Genomic DNA, 24,500 nt, shown 5'->3' on the forward strand with positions numbered 1-24,500 from the left:
AAACAAAATATTTGACATAATCCCTGCCCAGAAAGTCTGGAGATGCATAAAATAACCATTTTCTAGAATGTTCTTTAAAAATCCCAACAGACAAAACAATAGGAACTTGAGTGCTTTTCTCTGATGGATCCCACAGCACATTGCTTTTACTTTCTCTTTGATCTTTAAAATCAGTAATAACTTTTCCGGACATGTAAAATCATGACATCAACAAAAGAAATACCAATGCAAGTCACAGATCTAGAACCCCAGTCTGCCAAATGCAGGCCACTTTACTCCTGCTAGCTGCATTTGGACCAAGCCTGTCCCATGACCATGGAACCAGATTGAATCAAGAGCTGAGTTTTAATGTCTTTTATTTCGTTTTTATCTTATTTAGTTCAGTGTTTTTTTAATCATAAGCCGACTTTGCTCTGAATTTTGTTCCCGCTGACAAATTATGAATACAGCCATCTATGGGTTTGAACAGTGGGGTGTTTTTTCAGAGGTGTGAAATGATCGGACGGCCTTTTAACTGTACATTCTGAAGCATTTGCTTCTTTTTGTCTCTGGGATTGAATAAAAGCAGCTGGTAAAATCCTTTCCACTTAATTGTTTGAGGCGTGACCTTCAAAGGGTGTGAGGTGGGTAGGCAGAGGATAAATACTTATCACAGTTTCTCAGATGAGGAAAGTGAAACCCAGAGACCCAAATCTTCTGACTCCTGCAAATACCCTGCTGCTGCCTCTAATGTCTCAATGATGGCACTGATCTACTCCTAAGATCAGAACGTGTAGTTGTTTTTTGGCTAATATTTGGAAGCACTAGGCTTTGTGTTTTGTGGGGTATTTGCATTTTGCTTTATTTGGAATATTCAGGTTGAGGGAGCCATTATAAGAAGAGTCTCAAAAGCCTTGAACACTCTGAAAATAAAGTCTCACATTTCCCTTCTACTTTGGCTCTCTGTTGGAGTGGAACACTTATGTCATTAAAAACACTATAGTTTGCTTATCTAATTTCTACTCCATGTGTTAATGGCTTCCCATTGCTTTTAGGAAAAATTCCTTCTTCAGACTGTTTGCAGTACTCTCCAGGGCTTGATCCCTGCCTCTCTTTTTAATCAGTCTCATTTCTTTTCACCCTCTCACTTAAACTCTGTGCTTCGGCTACTCTGAATTTCTCAGATTTTTTTCAGTTCCTTGCATGTGGCTTCCTTTCTTTTGCCTCTGGGCCTTTGAACATACTGTCCCGTCTGGGCTGGAGCACTTTTCCTGCCCTCTTCCTCTGGTGCACTCCGAACCTCCACGTCCTCTGAGAGCCCCTTACTGAGCCCTAACCAGGTTAGGTTTGTCTACTGTGTATTCCTATAGCACCCTCTTTTCGCCTGATTCTGGGCTCATGACACTGCAAGAACTTTTATAGTCTTTCTCTGGGAGATTAGTTTCCTTGGGAAGGCAGGCCCAGGGTCAAGAGAAAGAAGCTGGTTAAAATTACTGGAGGCTGATCAAAAAGATTTTTATATTAAACTGGCATTTTGTAACAATTTAGAATTCATGAATTCCTTTCAGAGTAATATAATTTTGTAAACCCCCTCAAGAATTTAAAAGATAATGTCACTTTTAGAAACTATGATAAAGAAGTGAATTTAGGTAAAATGTTTTCTTTTATATCAACATTATTAAAATTATGTTATAGTGTACAGCTTATTTTAACATAGACAAAAATTTAATAGCCTCCATTATATATCAAGATAATTTTTCTTTTCTCATTTAGCAAGCGATGTGCACTATTTAATTTATTTAAATAAATGATGAAAGTGCAATTTGTCAAAATAAATTTAGAGATAAAATATTGTGCTTAATTTGGGACCAACTTTATTAAAATGTAGTTGGACATTTAATGACTTGCTATTACATTTTTTAAAAATAAGAGAAACCTGATTTCTTGAACTAATGTTTGGTTTGCACTCTAAAAAAAAAATGACTTCTTAAATGTAATTTTTTAAATATATCTTTATTGGAGTATAATTGCTTTACAATGTTGTGTTAGTTTCTGTTGTACAGAAACTAACAAAGTGAATCAGCTATATTTATACATATATTCTCATATCCTCTCCCTCTTGAGCCTCCCTCCCACCCTGCCCATCCCACCCGCCTAGTTCATCAAAAAGCACCAAGCTGATCTCCCTGTGCTATGCAGCAGCTTCCTACTAACTATCTATTTTACATTAAATGTAATTTTAAAGTTTTATTTATAAATGGTGTTACCACAGATGGTTTCAACTTTATATCTTGCAGGGAATAACACACTGTAGTTATGGAATGCCTTTCTTCTAACAATTGAGAAGCCAGTCTGGTTATGGTTATTCATGTGACTTATGACTTTGACATTGGATTCATAAGATTGAATCAGGTGAATGCTGCAGTGACCTGGGGAAGATCATCTTGATGTGAACGGGATGACTTGATACTGTTCTTATACTTCAAATTGACAACTACATTTCACCATTTGTGTTCTTAGGCTTCTTGTTTTTAACCCATAGTCCACTATGATTATAAATTGTATGATATGTGGAATTAAAACAATGAAAAAGAATTAAAACAATGAAAAACTGTAGAATGCTGAAAACCACCTTGGCCTAAATGTGGACTACTGATCTGGCATCGTGGGATATACCGCAGAAATTACCCATCCTGAATAAGGTTCAAACCCTGGTCTCCTAATGTGTCCACCTATGTTTTCTGTTGTTGCCGGGGACTGGAGGGAAGAGAGAATGAGGAGTTAGTGTTTAATGCATATAGAGTTTCAGTTGGGAAGATGAAAAAGTTCTGGAGATGAATGGTGGTGATGGTTGCACAACAATGTGAATGTACTTAATGCCACAGAACTGGACACTTAAAAATGGTAAATTTTATATTGTGTATATTTTATAACAATAAAAAAAATCACTTGGCCTAGTTAATGATGTTTGACTTGTTGCTACTAACTATTGTGCACACTTGTGTGATAGACAGAGGCTCTAAACTGTCCAATTTTAAAGGGAAAACAATTAGATTATTGATTTAAAAAAATGAAGTTGCTGCTCTGACTGTCATTAGTCGTGTGAAGACCCTAGAACACATATGTCAGCTGCTTCGAATTCGCAGTCTATTGCTTGGTCAACAGCCTTGGAAAACATAGGTGGACATATTAGGAGACCACGGTTTGAATCTTATTCAGGATGGGTAATTTCTGCAGCATGTCCCACGACGCCAGATCACTAGTCCACATTTCCAGAGCGGACAGACTGTTGCTGCTTCCTTCCTCATCATAAAAAGAGCAGAAGATGCAGGTAACACTGGAGGTGAGGATATAAGGGAGAGACACGGAGAACATGGTCTAGCTTTGTGTGTCCCTTATGCCACTGGGCATCACTCATCAGTGACAAGGGGGTGGTCCTGTGCTCTCCACTTTCCCCAGGCCTCTTGGGGGTGGGAGAAGCAGATCACTCCACTTGCTGAATGACACTGCTGGGTGTTGCTGTGGGTTGGTTGGAGGGAAAGGAACTTTTCCTGGTGGTGTGTGCGTCACTGGGGCTCACAGGGGCCCTTTTTAATCTTCTCACTGGCCCCTGTGACTCTGTGACTCTGGTTATTACATGTTCAGAGTGTGAGTTTATTTGAAAGTGATACTTTTATTTTCTATGTAAGTATTACTGAAGACCATCACCCTTTCATTTGCAGGATGCTAACAGACTCTGGCATCTAGATTATGGTAGCAATATTGAAAAAATATTATAGTGGGAAGTGATATTTAGGAAAACTTTGCCAATTTTCATTTTCACTTGGGAGCCTTGTGTTTGCACTCTTTGGTCAGCCCTGGGCAATTACAACTTTTGTTCCTGTAAAATTTCCTCCTAAAAACTTTCATTAATTATGAAAAATGCCCTGTGGGCATTCCATTGTGAACTCTTTTGTGGCTATCATAAATAATGGGGCAAAAACACTTGTCAAAATATAGCAGAGCTGATTAGATAATGCATTTCTCCTTTGATCTTTGGTTGGTTTTCTGTTTTAATTTTTAAAGGAATAGCTGTTGCTTCCTGATAAAATAGGAGATGCTCATTAAAAAAATACGCAAAACTGCAAAGTACAAAGAAGTCAGCAATAAATTGTTTCAACTTCCATTACACCAAAAGAGTTCCATAGTCATTCATTCACTGAGGGCTTACTGTGTGTGAGGCATTATGGCACCAGGGATCAGTAGTGAACAAAGCGAAGTCCCTGCTATCATGAGGCTTATGTTCTGGTGGAAGGATAAAATGATAAACAAATAACTAAATTGATTTGTAAGTGTCATAAAGAAAAATAAAATGGGATAAAGACAGAGAGAGAGTGTCAGAGGCTCTTTCAAATGGAGTGGCTACAAGGTTGCTCTGAGAAGGCAATGTCTGGGCAAAGAATTAAGTGACGTGAGGGAGCTAGCCTTGTGAATGTGGAGGGGGGTGGGGAGTGTGCTTCAACCCAAAGGAAAGCATATGCAAAGGCCCTGAGGTGGGAAGGTGGTTGGCATGTTCTGTGAACGGAGAGGCCAGTGTGGCTGGAGACCAGTGAGTTAGGTGAACATGACAGAGGGGCTGGAGACATAGCCAGGAGCTAGGCCATGTAAAGCTTTAGAAAGCCTGCAGCTTTTTTCTCCAATGTGAAGCTGTTGGAGGATGATGAGCAGGGAATAGACTATAGGGGAGTGAGGGTGGCAGCATCAGGAACAGTTAGAAAGCTACCACAGTAATTCAGAACAAAATGATGCTGAGTTGGACTAAGTTGGAAATGGTAGAGGGGATAAGAAGTGATTTAATTCTGGTTGAATTTTGAAGGTAGAGCGAACAGGATTTGCTCATGAATTGGACTGGGAGTTTGAGAGAAAGAGAAGAATCAATAGTAAATCTTAAGTTTTTTGGCCCGACAGGTTAATGGTGGCGTCCTTACTGAGACAGGCAACATGGGGATCAAGGTGTGTATCAAGAACTCAGGTTTGGGCATGTTAAGTTCTAAGTACCTGTTAGCCATCCAAGAGGAAATGTTAAGTCAGTTATAGGAGGCAAGAATTCAGGGAGGGGTCCAGACTGGAGGTAGAGATTTGGCAATCACCAGGCACAGAACTGGAAGAGATCTACTAGGAAGCAAGAAGAGGTGGAAAAGAAGCCCTAGATTGAACCCTGGGGTGTTAGCAGTTGGAGGTTGGGAGAGAGGAGGAAGGTCCAGTGAAGGCGATTGAGGATGTGTGTCCAGGGGCCTATCAGGAGAGGGTGGTGTCCTGGGGCCAGAGAGTGATCCCTTCTGTCCAGTCCTGGTGGTGGTGGAATAAGCCTGGGTCCTGAGAATCGGCTGTGTTTGGCAACGTGGGGGTCATTACTGCCCACCACGAGAGTGGAAGAAGCAAGAGCCTCATTACTGTGGGCTGAAGAGAAAAAGGGAAGAAAGGAAGTGGAGGCTGGGAGTATGGACAACCATTCTGAGTTTTATTATAAAGAGAAAGCAAGATGAAAAAGTAGCTGGGGAGGAAGGGGGAGAGCAAGCAAGGGGGGTGGGGAGGATATAGCATGTTTGTTTGCTTATGGGAATGATCCAGCGGGGTGGGGGGGGGAGGATGATTACAGAATATAAGTGTATAATTTTAGGAGCAAGGGCCTTGAGTGAGCGAGAAGGGGTGGGTTCTATTGTACAGGTGGGAAGATTAACCCAGGCCAGGAGCTGAGACAGGGAGGGCAGGGAGGAGAGGTGAGGGTGGTGGGTTTGGTGCCAGTCATGTGGATTTCCTCTGACAGTGCACACATTTGGCACACGGAAACAGAAAGGGGGCTGGCGAGAGTGAAATCATTTTATAAGGATGGCATTATGCCATATGTGCTTTAAAAATAAAAACAGTTTAATTTTACTTGAATCTAACAGAAGGCAAAGAAACTAAAGTGGAAATAAAGAAACTGGTGAACTTCAGATAAATGTTTCTTCTCCATAGAAGATCATAGTCCTTTAAGTTCTCTCTAAGGTTAAGAAAACGATTATGAAAATCATTAGGAGGCCAAAGTCATTGCTAATATGTTAAACTACATTTTTAGCTAAATCTTCACTTTTTGACAGACCGGCTGGTCTCTTGCCTGGAAGGATTAGGTGATTCATATTCTTGCCTTTCCTTGTACCTCTCTTTCCCATCTCCCAGTTTTTGTAGCTTATCTGGATTTTTTCCCTTGGCGGAGTTTCTAAGATTTACATTCAGACCGGCATGCTCCCATTTTGGGGGTCTTGGTGCTGTACCTACCGTTTGTTCTTTGACTGCTTCTTTGTTCCTGTGGTTTTGTTTTGATTGAACTACTGGGTGTAGGATTTCTGTCTCTCAGGAGGGGTTCATGGGTCTATATAGGCTGAGATCTTTCAGATTAGTGAATGACTGAGCCTTTTTCACACTTGAACTTGAGGTGACTCAGCTTGCCATAATATTCTTGGATTACAGTGGCTCTCCCTTAGAAATTTTTTACTTTTTTTATTTTATTTTTTTCAAAGGATTTTATTGAGATATAATTGACATACAATAAACTGCATGTGTTTAAAATGTACAATTTGATATTTTACTTTATTTATTAGTAATGTATATATGGCAATCCCAATCTCCCAATTCATCCCCTCCAACCCCCCCCACCCCCGCTTTCCCCTCTTGATGTGCATATGTTTGTTCTCTACATCTGTGTCTATTTCTGCCTTGCAAACCAGTTGATCTGTACCATTTTTCTAAATTCCACATATACGTGTTAATATATGATATTTATTTTTTTCTTTCTGGCTTACTTCACTCTGTGTGACAGTCTCTAGGTCCATCCATGTCTCTACAAATGACCCAATTTCATTCCTTTTTATGGTTGAATAACAATTCCATTGTATATATGTACCACATCTTCTTTATCCATTCATCTGTCGATGGACATTTAGCTTGCATCTATGACCTGGCTCTTGTAAATAGTGCTGCAATGAACATTGGGGTGCATGTGTCTTTTTGAATTATGGTGTTCTCTGGGTATATGCCCAGTAGTGGGATTGCTGGGTCATATGATGATTCCATTTTTAGTTTTTTAAGGAACCTCCATACTGTTCTTCATAGTGTCTGTATCAATTTACATTCCCACCAACAGTGTAAGAGGGTTCCCTTTTCTCCACACCCTCTCCACATTTATTGCTTGTAGACCTTAGACTCTTTTTAGAACATGGCTCCATTTTCTTCAGTCCTCAAATGTTGCCTGGAACAATCTGGAAAAATCTGAGACCACCCTGAATTCCCTCCCTACTTTGTTAGACAATTTACTTTTTCTCCATTGATTCTTAAATAATTCTTTCTTTATCCTTGAAGCTCGAAACTTTAAATGGTATCTGTATTTTTTTTAAGATTTTCTTTTTTTTAAAATTCTGCAGCATTTTATTTTATTTTTATTAATTAATTTTTAAAATTTATTGGCTGCATTGTGTCTTCGTTGCTACACGCGGGCTTCCCATCGCGGTGGCTTCTCTTGTTGTGAAGCACGGCCTCTAGGCGTGCAGGCTTCAGTAGTTGTGGCTTGCGGGCTCTGAAGCACAGGCTCAGTAGTTGTGGTGCATGGGCTTAGTTGCTCCATGGCATGTGGGATCTTCCCGAACCAGGGCTCGAACCCATGTGCCCTGCATTGGTAGGTGGATTCTTAACCGCTGCACCACCAAGGAAGTCCTAACAGCATCTGTCTTGATGTTGATTATTTTATGTACATTTCCTGGTATATAGTTTCCACCCACAGATTTAGTTTGTCCATTTTAAGGAAATTGCTCTGTATTATATCTCTGGGTATTCTTTCTGTTTTGTTGATCTTCTTTTGCCTGTACTATGAGTCTTTTTAAGCCTTTTTTTAAACATGCCATTAATTAGATGATTAAAAACCTTTAATTATGAAAAATTTCAAACACACACAAGAGTAGAGAGAATAATGTTAGGAACTTACATGTCCCCATCACCCTTCTTTGAAAATCCTCAGTTAATGGCTACTCTTGTTTTATCTAGATCACCCTGCCTCACCACTTCGAAGCAAATACCAGACATTAGTCATCGTTGAATATTTCAGTATTCATCTCTAGGAGAAAAGAACTTTTTTTTTCAACTTAACCATTAATAGGTTTCATCTATTCTGTTTATAAGCCATTTATTAAATATATAATGACATTGCCTTGTTGTGTTAGATCAGTAGCTGTTTTTGTTCTGAAGGTGTAATGGCTGGTTGCAGTTGCTGGACCTCAAAATCAGGAAGACAAACTCAAAGAACAGGCCAGAGAATTCTTCCTGATGCACAATGGTGACACACTGGATTGGGCAACAGTAACAAGAGTTGCATAGACAGGAAGTATCCGTTGGTTCCTTCGTGTTCTCTGAATTTCTGGTGTTCACGTGAAATGTGGAAGGAATGGGAGGAGGACCCAGAATGTACAGTTTCTTTTCAAGCAAGAAGTGAAACTTAAGCCCTTTCTGATATAATAATAGCCAGGAAGAAGGAGCTGAGTGGTTTGAAGACTCTGTTCTAGTTCTGCCTTTGGTGGCCACGTGGTTTATTCCAGAGCTTTTTTAATCTGCAGGTTAGGACCTTCTACTAGGTCATGAAATTAAATTAGTGGGCCACAACCAGCATTTAAAATGTAAAAATATCAGACTTTATGGCATATGTATTGTTTCATGAAATTTTGTTTCCTCTGTGTGTGTGTGTGTGTGTGTGTGTTGGATTGTAAAAGTTAGTAAGTCACTAATTTATTCTATTCAATTCATATCACTTTGTATACATTCTTGTATAGAAAGCTAAGGGATTAAAGAGTCCATGAGACAGATTTGATTTCTGTATTTAACAAAAACATATATGCTACTTAAAATGTACCAGGAACTATTGTAATTACAAATATTAACTCATAAAACCTCTAAGAGGTAGGTACTATTATTAATGAACTTTGACACATAGAGACATTGAGGCACAGAGAAGTTAAGTAATTTGCCTGGGGTCACACAGCTAGAAAGTGATGGAACTGGCATTTTGAGCCCAGACAATCTGTTTTCCAGCTATAGGCAGTCTGTTTTCCAGTTATAGGCAGGCATGTCATTTACAATCAATAGTGATCATAGATGCCACTTATTAAATACTTTCTATGTGCCAAACAAGCTCATAGAAAGTTGAATGGTAACTCAGATTTTGCTCTGCTGCCTCTCCAGTTGATAGCATCTCTAGGTGGGCATGGACTTTTTGTTATTATTTCCTTCAAGAAGAAATGATGTAAAGGTGTTTTCCCACTCCACCCCAACACAAATATGTAAACATTCAGAGATAAGGCAGTAAGAATGTGGACTTTCATGTGATAAGATGAATTCAGGGATCTCTTTTGTTAACCAATCAATATTGCCAACTAGAACTATAGGATTCTGGTGTGAAAGGCAATCAAATGAGTCCATATCTGTTTTATTTTAAAAATGTAGGAGAGCGGTTAAGAAACCTGATTTTAGAATTGAACACATCTAGGTTCAGATCCTGTTGTGATCTATAACTATCTGGGTGACCTCAGGCAATTAACTAATCTCTCTGAACCTCGGTGGTCCCCATCTGTGAAGTGGGAGGAATCATGATTGACTTTTAATGAAATCTTACTAGATACCTGGCATATAGTAAACACTTTATCTACATTATTTCTTCTGTGCTTTATAACAGTCCACTGGTGTGGCTGCTGTTACAAACTCCATTTTATAGATAATGAAACAGACTTAGAGAGATTAGTGTCTTATTCAAGGATACAAAACTAGCACGTGGCAGAGCTAGAATTAAAGCCAGGTCTTTTTTTTTTTTATTATTATTTTTTTTATTTTTTTGGGGGTACACCAGGTTCACTCATCTGTTTTTATACACATATCCCCGTATTCCCTCCCTTCCTTGACTCCCCCCCCTCGAGTCCCCCCCACCCTCCCTGCCCCAGTCCTCTAGGCCAGGTCTTTATGAATGCAAAGTCTGGGCTCTTAACCATTCTGCTTTACTGCAAACTTATCCCACTGGGATGTTCTATTGATTGTATACTTGCCCATAACTTTCGTAGAGACAGTGTACCTTTCCACAGAAAGCAAACTATAGTCAACTAAATCAGTTCTTATAACCAACCAATCACTTCACAAATATGTTGAGTCCTTGGAACATAACTTAGTTAGCTATTCTTAGGACTTTACTAAGCAGATACTTTCATTGGGGAATAAGTTTCATCAAGGAAAAGATGATCTATCCAGCATCTAGAACAGTGCCTGTCCCATGGTAAGTATCTTAGTCTGGGTTCCCTAGAAAATAGAACTATAAAGGCAGAAGCTTATACTTTATTGTGAGAGCCATTGCGGTGAAGTAGGAATGAGCAGAAAAGGGAAGTGAGGAAGGGAGGGAGGGAGAGCAAATATGAGGGACTGCTTAGAGGCTGGCCACAGTCTCATGAGAGGCTGATTGTTTGGTTTTGTGGGACATCTTCAGAGAAAATATGTGAAGCCACTACATCTCTGAAAGGTCCACTGGGGGAAGGAGGAAGAAGACTTCATTTGCCAGCTCCCATCTCCTCTTAGTCAGGGGTGGATGTCCTGGAGCTTCAACTCCCCTGTGCTTCTTCAGGGCATGGCTAGTGGCTGAGCAGCTCCCTCCAAATCTCATGCCTCAGTGGCAACAGGGAAACCCTGGGGTGGGATTGAAAGGCTGTCAGGGTGGCCCACCAGCGTGAAGGACTGGAACAGTTGTTGCAACGGGAACAGTACAGGCTGACCCAGCCCATCAATAAGGTGGTTGTGTTCAACTTGGGTGATGAACTCTTAATAATGATGTCCCAATAATGATCGCCCAAGTTAATACACTCTGTGCCCTGCTATCTTCTTTAAGTGATTTGAAGTTATTGACACCTTGATACATCTCTTTCCATTCTCTGTCTACTTTCCTATCTCCTCTTCTTTTGCTTTCCACCTAAATGAGGGTGTCCCCAGACTTAAGCCTGCTTCTCTTTTACTCTCCATGCTTTCTATGGGCAGCTGCACTCTCTTTCATGGTTAACTTCATATTCCCACATACTTGCAGATGGCTTGCAAATGTCTCCTTCCAGATTTGACCTCTCCTGAGAACTCCAGACTGGAGAACAAAACTGTGGTTTCCAGTAGGAAGTTCCACAGGCACTTCAAAGGCCAAGTCAATCTCCTGGTCCTCTGTAGTCATCTTGTCCCTTTACCCAATAGGGAAAATAGGGACAAAATAATAGGGGCTTCGTCCAAGCTGCTGGAACTAAATCTGAAACAATGTGCCAATCCTTTAGGCCAAGCTGGGTCCTGCACGAAATGAAGTAAATCCTCCAGAGCCACCTCTCTAGGAATTTAGGGTCTGGATTTTACCATTGATCTCGTTTGTTTTCCATTCAGCTGTGCTGGAGCCTTGAGCAACATACAGTTTACCGTTGTCCGTTACTATAGTGGACATGATGAAATTGACATTTAGTCTTTTCAGGAGTTGATCGGTAGGGAAGTCCTTGGGTTTTTAACTCTCCTTGTGCTGTCCTGTTTTTCAAAACCCTTACCTTGCTTTGTCCACAGTTTACAGATCCCTTTGGAACAGTGTATCTGATCTGCTCATTGAGCACACAGGCCCTTTCTTGCTTTTCCACCCCCTTTTTTCTCTCCATACTCTTCTGAGTAAGCTTTCAAGTCACCGTACTCTACTCATGCAGCCTCCTGGGCTTGATCTGCACATTTCTGCCTCCTCACCTTTGCCCTAATAGTCACAGCTCTCCTTCCTCTATCACCTTCACACCTCTTTAAATCCTCCCCAGTTCAAGGCCTGAGGACTAACACAGGCTGACCCTTCTCACTTCTCTCTGAGCGTGATCTGGGACCATTATTTTGGCACTTAGCACATACAGTCCTATACAGTTGAGTGCTTTTGCATTTAGTCTCCTTTTTTTCACAGTCGGATTATAAGCTCCTTGAGAGCAAGACAATGTCTTATGTTTTCTCGTATGTTCCAATGATTTGTCACTCGGATCTTTGCACAGAGATGGTGTAAGACAAATATTTGCTAGATTTGTTGGTTGATTATCGTGGTCCTTGGGAACTGACTTACACTTTGTCTCTAGCAATGAATCAGGGGCATCAGACAAGGTGACATTTCCGGGAGGAGCTGTTGGTCATCTCATTCCAAATCTTTAGCTTGTAGTACAAGTTAATTCTAGACTTTGGACCTCAGGAATTCTGTTTCTTAAACATCTCAGACAAGGCCTAGGAGCTAAAATTACTACTTTGGCATTTGATGTGGCAGCTTGTTCATTTGGGAGCCTTTTGTCTTTGACTTGCTATTGAGTCACTTGAAAGAACCAAGGCGGCCTGCCAAGAGCAATCCTGATGATTAAAGTTCATTGAGATATTCCCCTTCACATCCTCCCATCTCATCATCTTTATGAGGTTGCTTTCTGTGTCTTCACTTGGGGGCTCGAAAGTTAATGAATGGACATCCTTTGGAAACTCTTAAGGCCATTTTTCTCCTCCTTCTTCCCCCTGACTGGTTTCTCTTTGTCTCCTAAGCTGCATGCATTGTTCTTAGGTAGTGTGGAGTTAATGCGAGGGGAGGAAAGATTCTTTCTTTCATACATTTGGGGTGATCTACTGCACAGGGCAGACAGTTTTGAAGATGGCCAAACTTAAAGTTCGACACAAAGAATTATAGTAAAAGGAAAGCTGGAGAGGTCAGCACTCCAGTTCTCACCATCCCTCCTTCATCCTATCAAGGTAGCTGTCTTACCTTTGAACCCAATGATCTCTCTTATGTGTCCATTTTGCTCACTACTGTATAGGGAAGGATAGCTTGGACTCACTGGCTTTGGGATCACTGGCTCTAAAGGATGCATTATTACTAGTGATTAGTGTTACTGTGTGTAGGGATCTTCCCACTCATGGAATTCTCCTACTTGTTTTGACCTCTGTACTCCTCAGCCTGGATTGCACATTAAGGCTCATTCCATCAGAAGGCCTAGGAGCCCATTCGGCAGACCTCCTCCACTCTGATCTTCCTTCAGCTCTGTTTGCATCATGACACAAACTTTCACCAGCTCCATTTCTGGCCTCTTGAAATCCAAACTACCCTGTTAGCCTCTGGAGCTGCTCCTGCCTGTGCACCCTTATCTCTGATCAGGCCCTCATTTGTTCTAGCGAGGCCAGCCTCCTCACTATCTCACAAAGAGGCCACGCTCAAATATTCCCATTTCTCAGCTTATGTTTTCACTTCTACTGGAATATTATCTCCTCACCCTTCCATTTATTGAAATTTTACTTCTCTTTCCTCCCATTTTTCTCTCTTTATCTTCTCCTTCCTTCCACAAATTTGGAGTCTTACTATATGTCAGGTATTGTTCTGGGTCTAGGAGTATGTTGGTGAACCAAATAGTTTCTCCCTCTCAAGGAATTTAGTCTTTCTCAAGAAGCCTTATTTTAGCAATGTTAGTCCCCACTGCTCTGAGTCTTTAAGACTTTTACTTGTAATATTTATTCTCAATTTCATTCTAATAGTATACTATAACAAAAATTTATATATTTATATATCTTGCATAATTATGCAATATGTAAATAATTATATGTTTTTTGAAAATGTATTATATATTTTGATTGTGTTTTCACAATTAGATGTAAGTTCCTTGAGGACAGGGACCTTTATGCTTCTGAGTGCCTGGGAATTCCCTATTTTGTCCACTAGGAATCCTTTGTTTGCAAGAGACCAGAACCCCAATGCAGATTATTTTAAGCAAAAACTGAATGAGTTGCCTTGTATGATGGAAAGGGCCAGGGATAGGGCTGGCATCTGGCCATGATTGATTCAGGGGCTCGAGTTTCCTTTTCCCATATCTCAGCTCTGCTTCCTTTAGGTTGGCTCCATTCTCAAAAGGGCTTTCCACTCGTGGTGGCAAGATGGTGGCACTGTCTCAGACTGACATTGTCCGCAGGTCTTGTAGCTCCTAAACAGGGCCTGGAGGTGACACCCACCATCTTTGGAAAGGCCACAGGTGGCAACAGCTTTACCAAAAGCACTAAGAGTCGGAGAGGATATAGATGCAAGGAAGGAAAAACAATAAATATGTCATATCCACAGATTCTGGAAGCTCAGTAGCTATTTGTTGACTGATAGGATTAACTCACATTTGTTTCTATTCTGTGTTCAATAGGGTTAAGTAACGAGGAAAAACATCATCAGTCGCACTCTTTGAGGAAGAATATTTGCTGTTTTCTAGTTTACTAAGAGTAGCTTGATACTCCTTTTTTTTTGCATACTGACTACTGAGATGAGTAATAATGTAAGTCACTGAAAGATGTGGTATAGGAGGTCGATTGAGGGTGATACGTGTCTTCCTTCTCTCTGCTGTCACGATACTGTGTGCATACCTCATTTATTTATATTATTATTTCACTGTGTTTGTTATAGTTTTTTACTTGTTTCTTCCTGACTACTGTGCTAACATTGGCAGAGAACTTTTGTCTTTGTACTCTCAGAGCACCTGGAAAGTTCTCAAATAAATATTTGCAACAAAAGTAAGTAAGAGGTTTCCTAGGTGGCGCAGTGGTTAAGAATCCGCCTGCCAATGCAGAGGTCACGGGTTCAATCCCAGCTCCAGGAAGATCCCACATGCCGCGGAGCAACTAAGCCCGTGTGCCTTAAAAAAAAAAAAAAAAAAAAAAAAAAAAAGTAAGTAAGAAAACTTTGGCTTAGGAACCCAGTGACCTGCGTTCTAGGCCTAGATCTGCAGCTGAATAGCTGTATCTTCAGAAATTCCTTTCCCTTCTCCAGGCTCTGGTTCTCTCATCTGTCCAAGAAGAAATTTTAAAGGCCCTCCTATTACTGAGTTTGTAGAAAGGCAAGCCTGCTGGTAAAGAGCGAGACTTGGCAAGGCATTCTAGCATTTTGTTTCTCGGGGAACAGTTTTAAGAGGAGCTGATGACTGTTGTGATAAGAGGTCTTGGTAAGAGATATGGAGGGTAGAGCCTGGTGAAAGCCTCAATTGTCTTCTTATATAACACTTGCTGGAAAGGTACTAGGAATTCATATTCCTGAGATGGCTGAGGTGACATCATGTGTTTGTGAAAGGCTAAAAGCAGATGAGGCAGATTTTGTGGAAAAAGACTGGCATCGGGCCTGGCTCCCAGGGGGGAACCCGGGCTGATCTCATGCTCCACGGGCTCTGAACAGAACCTGCGGGAGTGGCAGCTCTTGTCCCCTAGGTGCCAGCATGTCAAGGAGAAGGGAAGGACATGCCTGTGTTGCTCTCCTGAAAGATTACATCTTTCTCCTGGCCTCCCCCCCTCCCCCAACCCTGCATTTCCTTCTAGGAAATGAGGGCTTCATAGGAGGGGGTTCTGTATGACAATCAGACAAAATCCCTGAAGAAGGAGATGAATTTTGAAAGGGGGAAAGAAAGGGACTAATATCTTTGGATTGGAAGCAGTGAGCTGAACAGAATCCCCCAGTACTCTCCTGACTGGTGAATTTCCTGGCTATTCTCTGAAGTGAGGACAGTTTTTAGAGGACTGTGTCACCTGCATTGGCAGGTGTTATGTAATTTAGAGTCTCCATGATTGTTGCTGTGGCAGGACCCTGTTTTTGTTAAATGACCAGTATCCTATTAGGTCTAGCTTTTCTTTGAATTTCATCTGTTTTGTGACTCTTTACCATCTTTCTAAAAAGGAAGTGAACCTCCTTCTAACGCCCAAGACAGGTGTAGTTAGGATCTCAGCTGTGGCCAAGCATGGGCAAGGAGTCAGCATATCCTAGAGGGAGCTTTTCTGCACGTGTGTGCTGACCATGGATTTGAACTCATGCATTAAAAACATTCCTTGCCAGGTTTTGATCTGACACCCTTCGGAAATGATGGAATGGTGATCTGCCAGTGGAGTTCAATTTCTGGCCAAGCTTGCTGTCCCAAGGGACAGCTTCTAAGATTTGCTTTAAGAATATTCAATGCAGAACTGAAATTCAGCCCATACAAGTGGAGAAATGGAAGCCAAGAATTCCTTCCTCCTTTTACTGCCTGTTTGTTGGGCCATTTTCCCCTTAGTTGGCAGAATGGCACTCAGCAGAACATGCTGTTTTGATGGGGTTCAATTTTTTTAATGAGATCTGATTCACGTACCATAAAACTTACCCCTTTGCAGTGTACAGTTCAGTGGGTTTTTTGTTTTTGTTTGTTTGTTTGTTTTAGTATAGTCTCAAGATTATGCAACCATTGTCATGGTCTAGTTCCAGAACAATGGGGTTAAATTTTGACTTGAATCTTTGAATGAAATACTAACCAAAGGTTAACTCTGATTTTCAGGAAAGTTATTCTAAAACTTTGGTCCCTTTTGCAAGGGAAACTGCAGTTTTTATTCAAATGTCATTTTTACAAAACGTAATAGAAAAAAAGAGTCAGAGGACATTGAAATTTTCTTAGGCTTGTTGCCTAATATCTGTTGCCTACTACTGATGACTTTTAAATCTTTGGTCTTTGGGTGGGGGCTTATTACCATGGCTAGGTTATAATAAAGAATATTTGAAGCAAAAGCAATGAGATTGTCTTTGCTTTCTTTTCCTTTTCTTGTCGAGCCATGCTTCATTTGCAGGGCTTGGGCCTATTTTGGCCTCTGTCACCTTCACCCAGCACAGAGTCTGTCATACCGTAGGGGCTCAGTAAGGATTTGCTGAATAAATGGAATGTGAGGTTCCCAGGGGAGGCCATTTTGGGCATGTACTACTCCAGGTTGTTCATGGTGACCTTTGTACTTTGGCTTTCTGGATGGCCATGAAATTCATTTATAGCCTTGAGATACAGCTGTTTCTTAGAAAGTGAGAACTTGACTCCTCCAATGTAGTTCTAGAGACAGAACCTACAAGGACCCCATCACCCCCAGTTCCCAGGCACTCTCATCCAGCTATAAACTGGATTTGCAAAGGCTTCTTGAGTTGGTGTAGTGAAGCACAGGATGGGTGGTGTCAGTCTTTGCGTGTACACACGTGTGCACATTACGTGCGTACTGGCCTAAGCACACGATGGAACTGTGTGGATGGAACTGTGAGGAATTCCTCCATGTTTTTATAAATTGCCCCTTTCTTCTTTCTGCCCTTGTAGTTTATTGGTAGGCCAGGGTGCAGAGGGGCCTCCAGCCTGGGCACATGGCCCAGGCGTGCTGGCATTCAGTGGCCTATTGTTTCCTGCCCCTCATATGCATGGGCAGAGGACTGGGCTGGCACAGCTGCCTTCTTGGGGGCCATTGTTTGTCTTTGCGGCAGCCGCAGCAAAAGCCTGAAGCAGCACATTTTGCCCTGGACAGAACAGCCATTCTGTCTTGGAGCTGAAGGCCTGGAGATGGAGGTGGTTGGAGTCTCCCTAAGTGTCTGTGCGGAGGCTCTGAGGGTGGGAGCCAGGGTGGCGTCTCCTTCCAGGCAGGTTGTGGGGGAGGGGAGATGCTCAGTGGTGTCATATCACTAATTAACCAGAGCGGCAGGTGGTATGACTCTCCTTTCCCTGGATCCGAGTGGGGCTACCGCGTTCTTGCTTCTTTCAAAGCTGCCCTGTAGAGGAGATCTAGGAAGCAGGAAGGGATCCAGCCCGGCTGTGGACTAGTCGAAACATGGGCTAGTCAGTGAGTCACCAGGCTACCTCAAACTTGACTGTGGGGACCTGAGTCACCACCTCAGCTGGAAGGTGGGGAAGGGGACATTCCAGGGTTTGGAGCCAGAGAAACTGTGATTCCCCCAGAAATACCCCCAGAGACTCCAGAATCTTGTTTCCATGCTCTGATGTCAGCCTCTTTGACAAATCAAAGCAAACCTTAATTTGGCTTCAACCCTACTTGCACCTCATTGTCTGACCCTTAGGTAAGTTACTTAATGAGTCACACTTCAGTTTTCTCACTTGTACAATCAGGATAATTGGGGATACCAATTACGCGTCATTAATAAGGATTAAATGAGATGATGTGTGTAAAGGCCCATCAAAGGTGTTCAGTAAGCACGTGCTCTCTTTCCTTCAGGGGCCTGGAGGGGATGCCCGAGGGTGGGGTGCACTTTGGGTAATGCTGCCTATTTGTTGAGGCACCTGAGGAGGTCAGGGTGGGATTCCATGCTGGCTGGACATACGTGGGGGCTTCTGACATTAATTCACATATCTTAAAGGCCTCCTAGGAAGTGCTTGTTCTTCAGGCAGGATAGCCCTGGAATGGTCTACCTCTGGAACTTCATGGGTATCATGGGAATTTGATTAGCCTCTTCTTTTTTCATTGAAGGTGGGCATCGTGCATCCTACCTTGCTCCCCTTTCTTCTCCCCTAGTTACGGAGTTTATTGAGGTAAAGTCTTAAATGAATTACAAGTGACTCAGGACTTGACAGCCCCATTGCCTATCCATATGCTCTTGCATATCTGTTACTGACTGGGTACCTGGAAAGACTTTTTACCCTAAGATGCCCTGATTCTTATTTAATGGACAAGTTGTAAGCAATATCAGTGAGTGTTGTGAATGTCCTCTCCACCCACAGCCTGCCCACTGGATGGCTACTACTGCCAGCCACTACTTCTATCTATCAAAGATAGAAAGGGGACAGATGCCTCGAGGAGTAGTCTCAACAAGGGCTGTTGCCTTTAAGAGACCCAGAAATCCCTGGCAAGAACCAGATGCCTGACATGCCCTCTGCAGATCTTTCCCCCCCAACACCCCTGTAATCAGACTCCAAAAAAACACAGAACAAGAGAGCTTTGATGAGTGATGAGGTAGGCGGCTTTTCTGTGCAGCCTTCTGTCTGCTTGAAACAATCCTCCGGTGCTCAGTTTCAGTTCAGGTGAGGTTACTGCAAGCCTGGTTGGCACTGGTGGTTGGCACAGGGGAGGCAGGGAGCCGAAGAGGGTGAGAACTACACTTACAGATTACCTGAGATACCCATAGAGGACCAGATACTTGTGATACATCCTGATATCTATAAAAACAAACAAAAATGAAGACGGGGATGGACGATGGACCTCCAGCTACTCCAAGGCAGAGCCAAATGTACCATTTGCCCATCCCTCATTGCTTCATAAATGGGGTGGTTGGCAGACTTTTTAACATCATAGCTCCATTCCTGGATTTGCCTCTGATTTATCCACAGTTCAGATGAAAGCTCTAGATTCTGTACCCCCACCCCATGCATTACAGAGCATAGACTGAGAGCATTGTTACAACTCTACTATTGGGGAATGAATTTGGAGCATGCAGAAGGAAAGGCACAATAATACAGGTATTCTTTTTCCCTGAGGTTGGACTCACTGTCACATCCTAAGCTATTGGAACTGAGCCGGCTTGGGTGGTGGGGAGAGGAAAAGGGATGAAAGAAATGACTCCATTGTGACTCAGATGGGGATTGGGACAGAACTTCAGCAGGATACTCACTGCAGAACTTGCAGTCTGGCTTTGGCAAGCTGTTTCCTGCGGGTGCCAGGTCTCTTGTCAGTAACGCAGGCAGTATTGCATTTGAGGCAGATCTGGTTGTATCTGAAGCTGCCATTGCTGCAGTTCCAGAGAGGGTATTTGCTAGCCCTGTACGAGGATTCTGGCCAGCCAGAAAGCTGCCAAGCTGGAGCTTAACCAGAGATATTTCTAGCTTTGATATAGCAGAGGCTCCAAGCATCGGTGAGAATGAAGCATCAGAGATATGAGTAATATTTGTTGGTGAAAATATCAACTTCTTGAAGACTAATTGCATTCAGTGGTATTGGAAACTATGGAATCTGATCAACAGTGAATGTTTTGCTTGCCTGGAGGTCCAGGTGCTTGTCGCTTTCTTGACTGCCACTCTTTGCCCTGGGCCAGGGCCCTTTCTATCTCCATTAAAATATCCTGACCCCTCCCCCTACTTCATGAAGATGTGGAAAAACAGTTTGAAATAATGGGAGAAAGTATACAAAGTAGGAGTTTGAGTTCTAAAGTCAAGCTGTTTGGGTTTGAATCCCAGCTCCACCATTTAACAGCTTGACTTAAGAGTCAGTTTTCTCCTCTTTAGAGATGAAAGTAGTACCAACCTAATAAGATGGCTGGGAGATAATTCGTTTGGCTCTCTGCCAGAAGGGAGTCCATATTCTGACCCTGTGCCGGAAACACAATACATTGCTCATTAAATGGTAGCTCTGAATATTATTATGTCTGATAAGCGTTTCCCTTAAATGATTTAGCAGATTCCTGGTTTCAGTGTTTTTTAAGGGTCTGAAAAGAGTTGGTGAGTTGGTGGTGGTGCCTCACATCACATTTTTTAAATTAAAGCCTTTAAGTTCCCCGGAGTACAGGGAACAATGAAATGGAAGGGGTAAATGTTGGCGTTATGATTTTTTCCAGGGATCTCTGTCTGACTGCCTCACCTCCCTTTTGTTGTAGAGATCCGCGCTCAGCTCACAGAGCAGATGAAATGCCTGGACCAGCAGTGTGAGCTCCGGGTACAGCTATTGCAGGACCTCCAGGACTTCTTCCGGAAGAAGGCTGAGATCGAGATGGACTACTCTCGCAACCTGGAGAAGCTGGCAGAGCGCTTCCTGGCCAAGACACGGAGCACCAAGGACCAGCAGTTCAAGTAGGGTTGCTGTGGCTGTTACTTTTAGGGACTTTGAGAATGGGGTCCAGGATGGAGGGAGGCAAGGTGTGCCACCTAGGTGTTGAAAATGCAGAATCTCGGGTCCCACCCCCAGATCTGCTGTAACAAGATCCCCAGGTGGTTTGTGTGCATAGTTAAGTTTGAGAAGCGTTGCTCTATTCACAAAGGTGTACACTCCTTGGCTTGGTCTTTAAGCCTCTCTACATCTGGCCCAACTAGCTTTCCAACCTTATTTCCTGTTTCTGCTCTGCTACACCATAGTCAAACAGAATGCCAACTCCACTGGGCCTTTGCCCATCCTGTTATGTGAACTTATATGTCCGTTGTTTATGTCATTGCGTATTGAAGCCATACTCTTGTTTTAAGACCCAGTGCAGATGGGTCTAGTGGACTCTATAAGCTTTTCTGATTCATCGTTCAGTCTCGCACAGTACCTAGTGTAATATGTAATAGATGCTCACTAAATATTGTTGGATGAGTAAATGAATGAGTGAATTTAAGAATTAATGCCAAGTGTATCTTATTTCCCTCTATTTTCTATTTTTGTTTATCGCCCTAATAACTTGGGACACAATTTAACCTTTACAAGTCAGCTCTCAGCAGTGAATATGGAGGCTAAGAGTAAGGAGAACAAATGACGCTTTCAATAGAAGCCATAATGAGGATTTCCTCCAGATGTTTTGTCCTCAGAGTCTCTTATCTTTTCCAAGTCCTGTTCTCTTTATGATAAGCAATCCTGGGAGAATAAAATGTTATTTTAGTATATAATAAATGAAGATTGCCGGGGGGAGGGGGATTGTTTGCTTTAGAAAAATGATTCAAAGTTGGATTTATTCTCTTGATAAACTCCTCCTAAGTTTAAAATAGCATTTGATTTTTAGTACTGTATTGTCTTCTCGGCTTAAGGACACAATTTACTACAAATTAAGGTACAGATGTGCTGAATTGCTCTGATTAAGTTCACATACAAGAAATAGGTTGTTTTCTCCAAGGCTGGGAGAATTGATTTGCCTTCTGATAAAGCTGGTACCTGGCTTCATTTTTCCCAAACAACCAGTGAGTGTTTCTGGAGAGCCAGCTATGTGCTCTGTGTTGTACAGGTATTGGAAGATACAAGACAGGTTTATGGTGTGTATCCATAGGGGGCCATATCTGGTTGGGGAGAAAAGATTTTTAATATAAGAAGCAATTAGAGGATAAAGCAATAATGGTCTCATTAAGAGATCATTGGTCTTATGTAGACTATAGCTGTGATAAGAGGTCAGTGATAAGTCATTAGAGACAGAGAAAGGACCTGGAATAGTCAGGAGCATTTTCATGAAGCAAGTGGGATTTAGGTTAGTCCTTAAAGGTAGATTTGTTTAGGAGAGAACAGCACGTGCAGGAGAGAGGAAGCAGGAGTGTTTGGTGGTGAGGGGCGAAAGGGGCTAGTGAGGGATCCAGCTTCATTAAGAGGAGGTTTGTGTGCATTCATTCAACAAATGTACATTGCACATTCCATTTGCTCCTTCAGACCAGACGTTGTACCTTGGGATGTAACAGTGAATGAGCACCATCTTCCACAGGGCACTTAGAGTGAGGAAGCCGGCACTGACTGAGTACATCACACAGTCAGATGGGTTAAGTGGTGCGGAACGAAAGGACAGAGGGCTACAAGCACCTAGAGGGGGGCTTTGCCACTCCTTTCCTGTCATTTTATGGCTAGGTTACTTTAATAGCTTCTTGTCAGATCTTATCCTGAGGAGCGATCTAAATACTTATTCAACAGACCCCTTTTAAATGCTGCCTACCGGGTACTGTGTTCTGTGCTGATTCCTACAGAGACTGAGATAAGCTCTGGAATCTGGGCTAACACGGAAAAGAGACATGTAAACAATATGATGTAAAAGAGGGCTTTAACAGAGGTATAGGCAAACTATTATGAGAACACAGGTATTTTCCAAAGCAGTGGAAAGTAAGGTTTGGATAAGTAGACACCAAATAACGGTTCTTGGACAGATGAGCAGGGGAGTTCAAATTTGATGTGGCAGCATGGTAGTGAGCTCTCTGGGTGCTTGTGTGGGGAGGGAGACATGAGGAAAGATGGCGGAAGAATGAATTTTTATGCCAGAGAAGGCCAGGATGGAGGTTTGGGGGGATAACCCCTGTACCATGTGAGAGCAAAACAGACTAGAGAGGAAGGGACGTGCTCAAGAAGTATTTGAGAAACTGAAGAGGACTGGGTAACTGATCGGGTAAAGAACTATAATGGTCAGAGGTGACCCAGTGTCTCTAACCTGGTGACCTGGAAGAATCGGGGCATCTATGATAGAAGGGGGGTTGTTGAGCGAAGACCTGTTTTGAATGGTGAGCCTACTCTGGGCGTGTCAGGTTTGGGGCAGTGGGAGGCCTTCAGGCATCCAGTGGAGATGTTGTACTACTACTGAAGTAAAAGGTTTTGACTAGGAGTAGAGAGCAGACTCTAAGGTATAAAAGTGATTATGGAAGCTATGAAATTATATGAACTCAGGGAAGAGAAAGAGAAGAACAAAGAGCTAAACCCAGGACCCAAGCCTTGGGCACACCCAATTTTAGAGAGTAGTAAATGTTAATTACTAGAAGTAAACGTTACCAGGAAGGTGCAGGGGAGGGAAGAAGGAAGGGAACGAAGGAAGGAAAAAGGGTGATTTTTTTTTTTTAAGCAAAAGGATGGAAGGTATGTAGGCATGTCTGATGGAATGAGCAGGCTTCCAAGTGGAAGATCTGTAGAAGTTAATCCCAGCAATGTCTTATTGATGCTCTCCCATCCTAAGGCATTGTGGGAGGCAAAGGTGACTAAAATGAGCCCCAAACCCAAGAGCTTTCAATCTGCTAGAGCATAGTAGCAAATTCATGTGCTACAGCTTAATAGAAGAGACAATGAGACATACACACAAATGCTTTTAACACAGGCAAGTTGGTGAGAAACTCAGTAAGGGAGTCCAGGCGGCATCCTACTTTCAGATATGGTTTATTCCTAAAAATGTCCTGGAGTTTTACATGGAGTAGGTGAGTTCTATTACTGTAAGTATATATGTGAAGTTCTGAATTATACCTCACCTGATGAACTTTGAGCATTTTGTACCTTGTCTTTTATTTTCTTCTTTTTTGCCGCAATTAAATCCATGGTCTGCCTGCTTAAGTCCAGGGAGCATTTGAGGAATTCTGGTGGCTGATGATCTCTAACCTTGTCTTGTTCATCCAGTGATGAGACTCTACTTCTCAATGTAACACTAGCAGCAGCAGTTGCATTTTTGCACTTTCCACTCATTTCTGTGTTGTAAAACAGGACCAAGTATTTGGATGTTTGCACGTACAAGCGTTGCTGTACAGAGACCACCACGCTGCTGAAACTGAGCTGGCCCTTGGCAGGCAACAGCACTAGGCCATGCTTGAAACATTTGTTAGCAACTGAAAATTGACATTTTTGGCTCAGGAAGTCTTTTTAGGCATGTCTATTTTAGTTAGGGTATAGATTTGGCAACGCTAATAGACCCAAATAATAGTGTCTTACATGAGATAGAGGTTGATTTTTCTCTCATGTAATCATCTGGGTGTCAGCCATTCAGGGCTGTTGTTGGGGTCCTTATTTCATCCCTAGAGTGTTGTCCTTGTTCGGTATGACCCAAGATGGCTCAGACCACCATGTCCCCATTCTAGCCAGTGGGAAAAACAAAAAGGCCAGGGGCGAGTGCATCCTTACCCTTTAAAGGTGCAGTCTGGAAGTGGCACGTACATCTCTTCAGCACACATCTGATTGGCATGGTTCTACTGAGCAGCAAGGGAGGCTCGGAAATGTAGTTATTATTCTAGTGACCAGAAAGTAGAGTTTCTATTAATATAGAT

General features: G+C 42.3%; 1 protein-coding gene across 9 annotated transcripts in view; it reads left to right on the top strand.

Moving 5' to 3' along the window:
* SRGAP2 (SLIT-ROBO Rho GTPase activating protein 2) overlaps positions 1-24,500 on the top strand; it is a 233,688-nt gene that overhangs the window by 71,140 nt on the left and 138,048 nt on the right. For all 9 annotated transcript variants that reach the window (XM_057727357.1, XM_057727350.1, XM_057727352.1 and 6 more), the window contains one exon: positions 20,423-20,615. In XM_057727357.1, coding sequence (XP_057583340.1) covers positions 20,423-20,615 — 193 coding nt within the window. The remainder of the gene's footprint in view (positions 1-20,422; positions 20,616-24,500) is intronic.

The sequence above is a fragment of the Hippopotamus amphibius genome, chromosome 3 (genome assembly GCF_030028045.1).
Source record: "Hippopotamus amphibius kiboko isolate mHipAmp2 chromosome 3, mHipAmp2.hap2, whole genome shotgun sequence".
In the NCBI taxonomy this organism is placed as follows: domain Eukaryota; kingdom Metazoa; phylum Chordata; class Mammalia; order Artiodactyla; family Hippopotamidae; genus Hippopotamus; species Hippopotamus amphibius.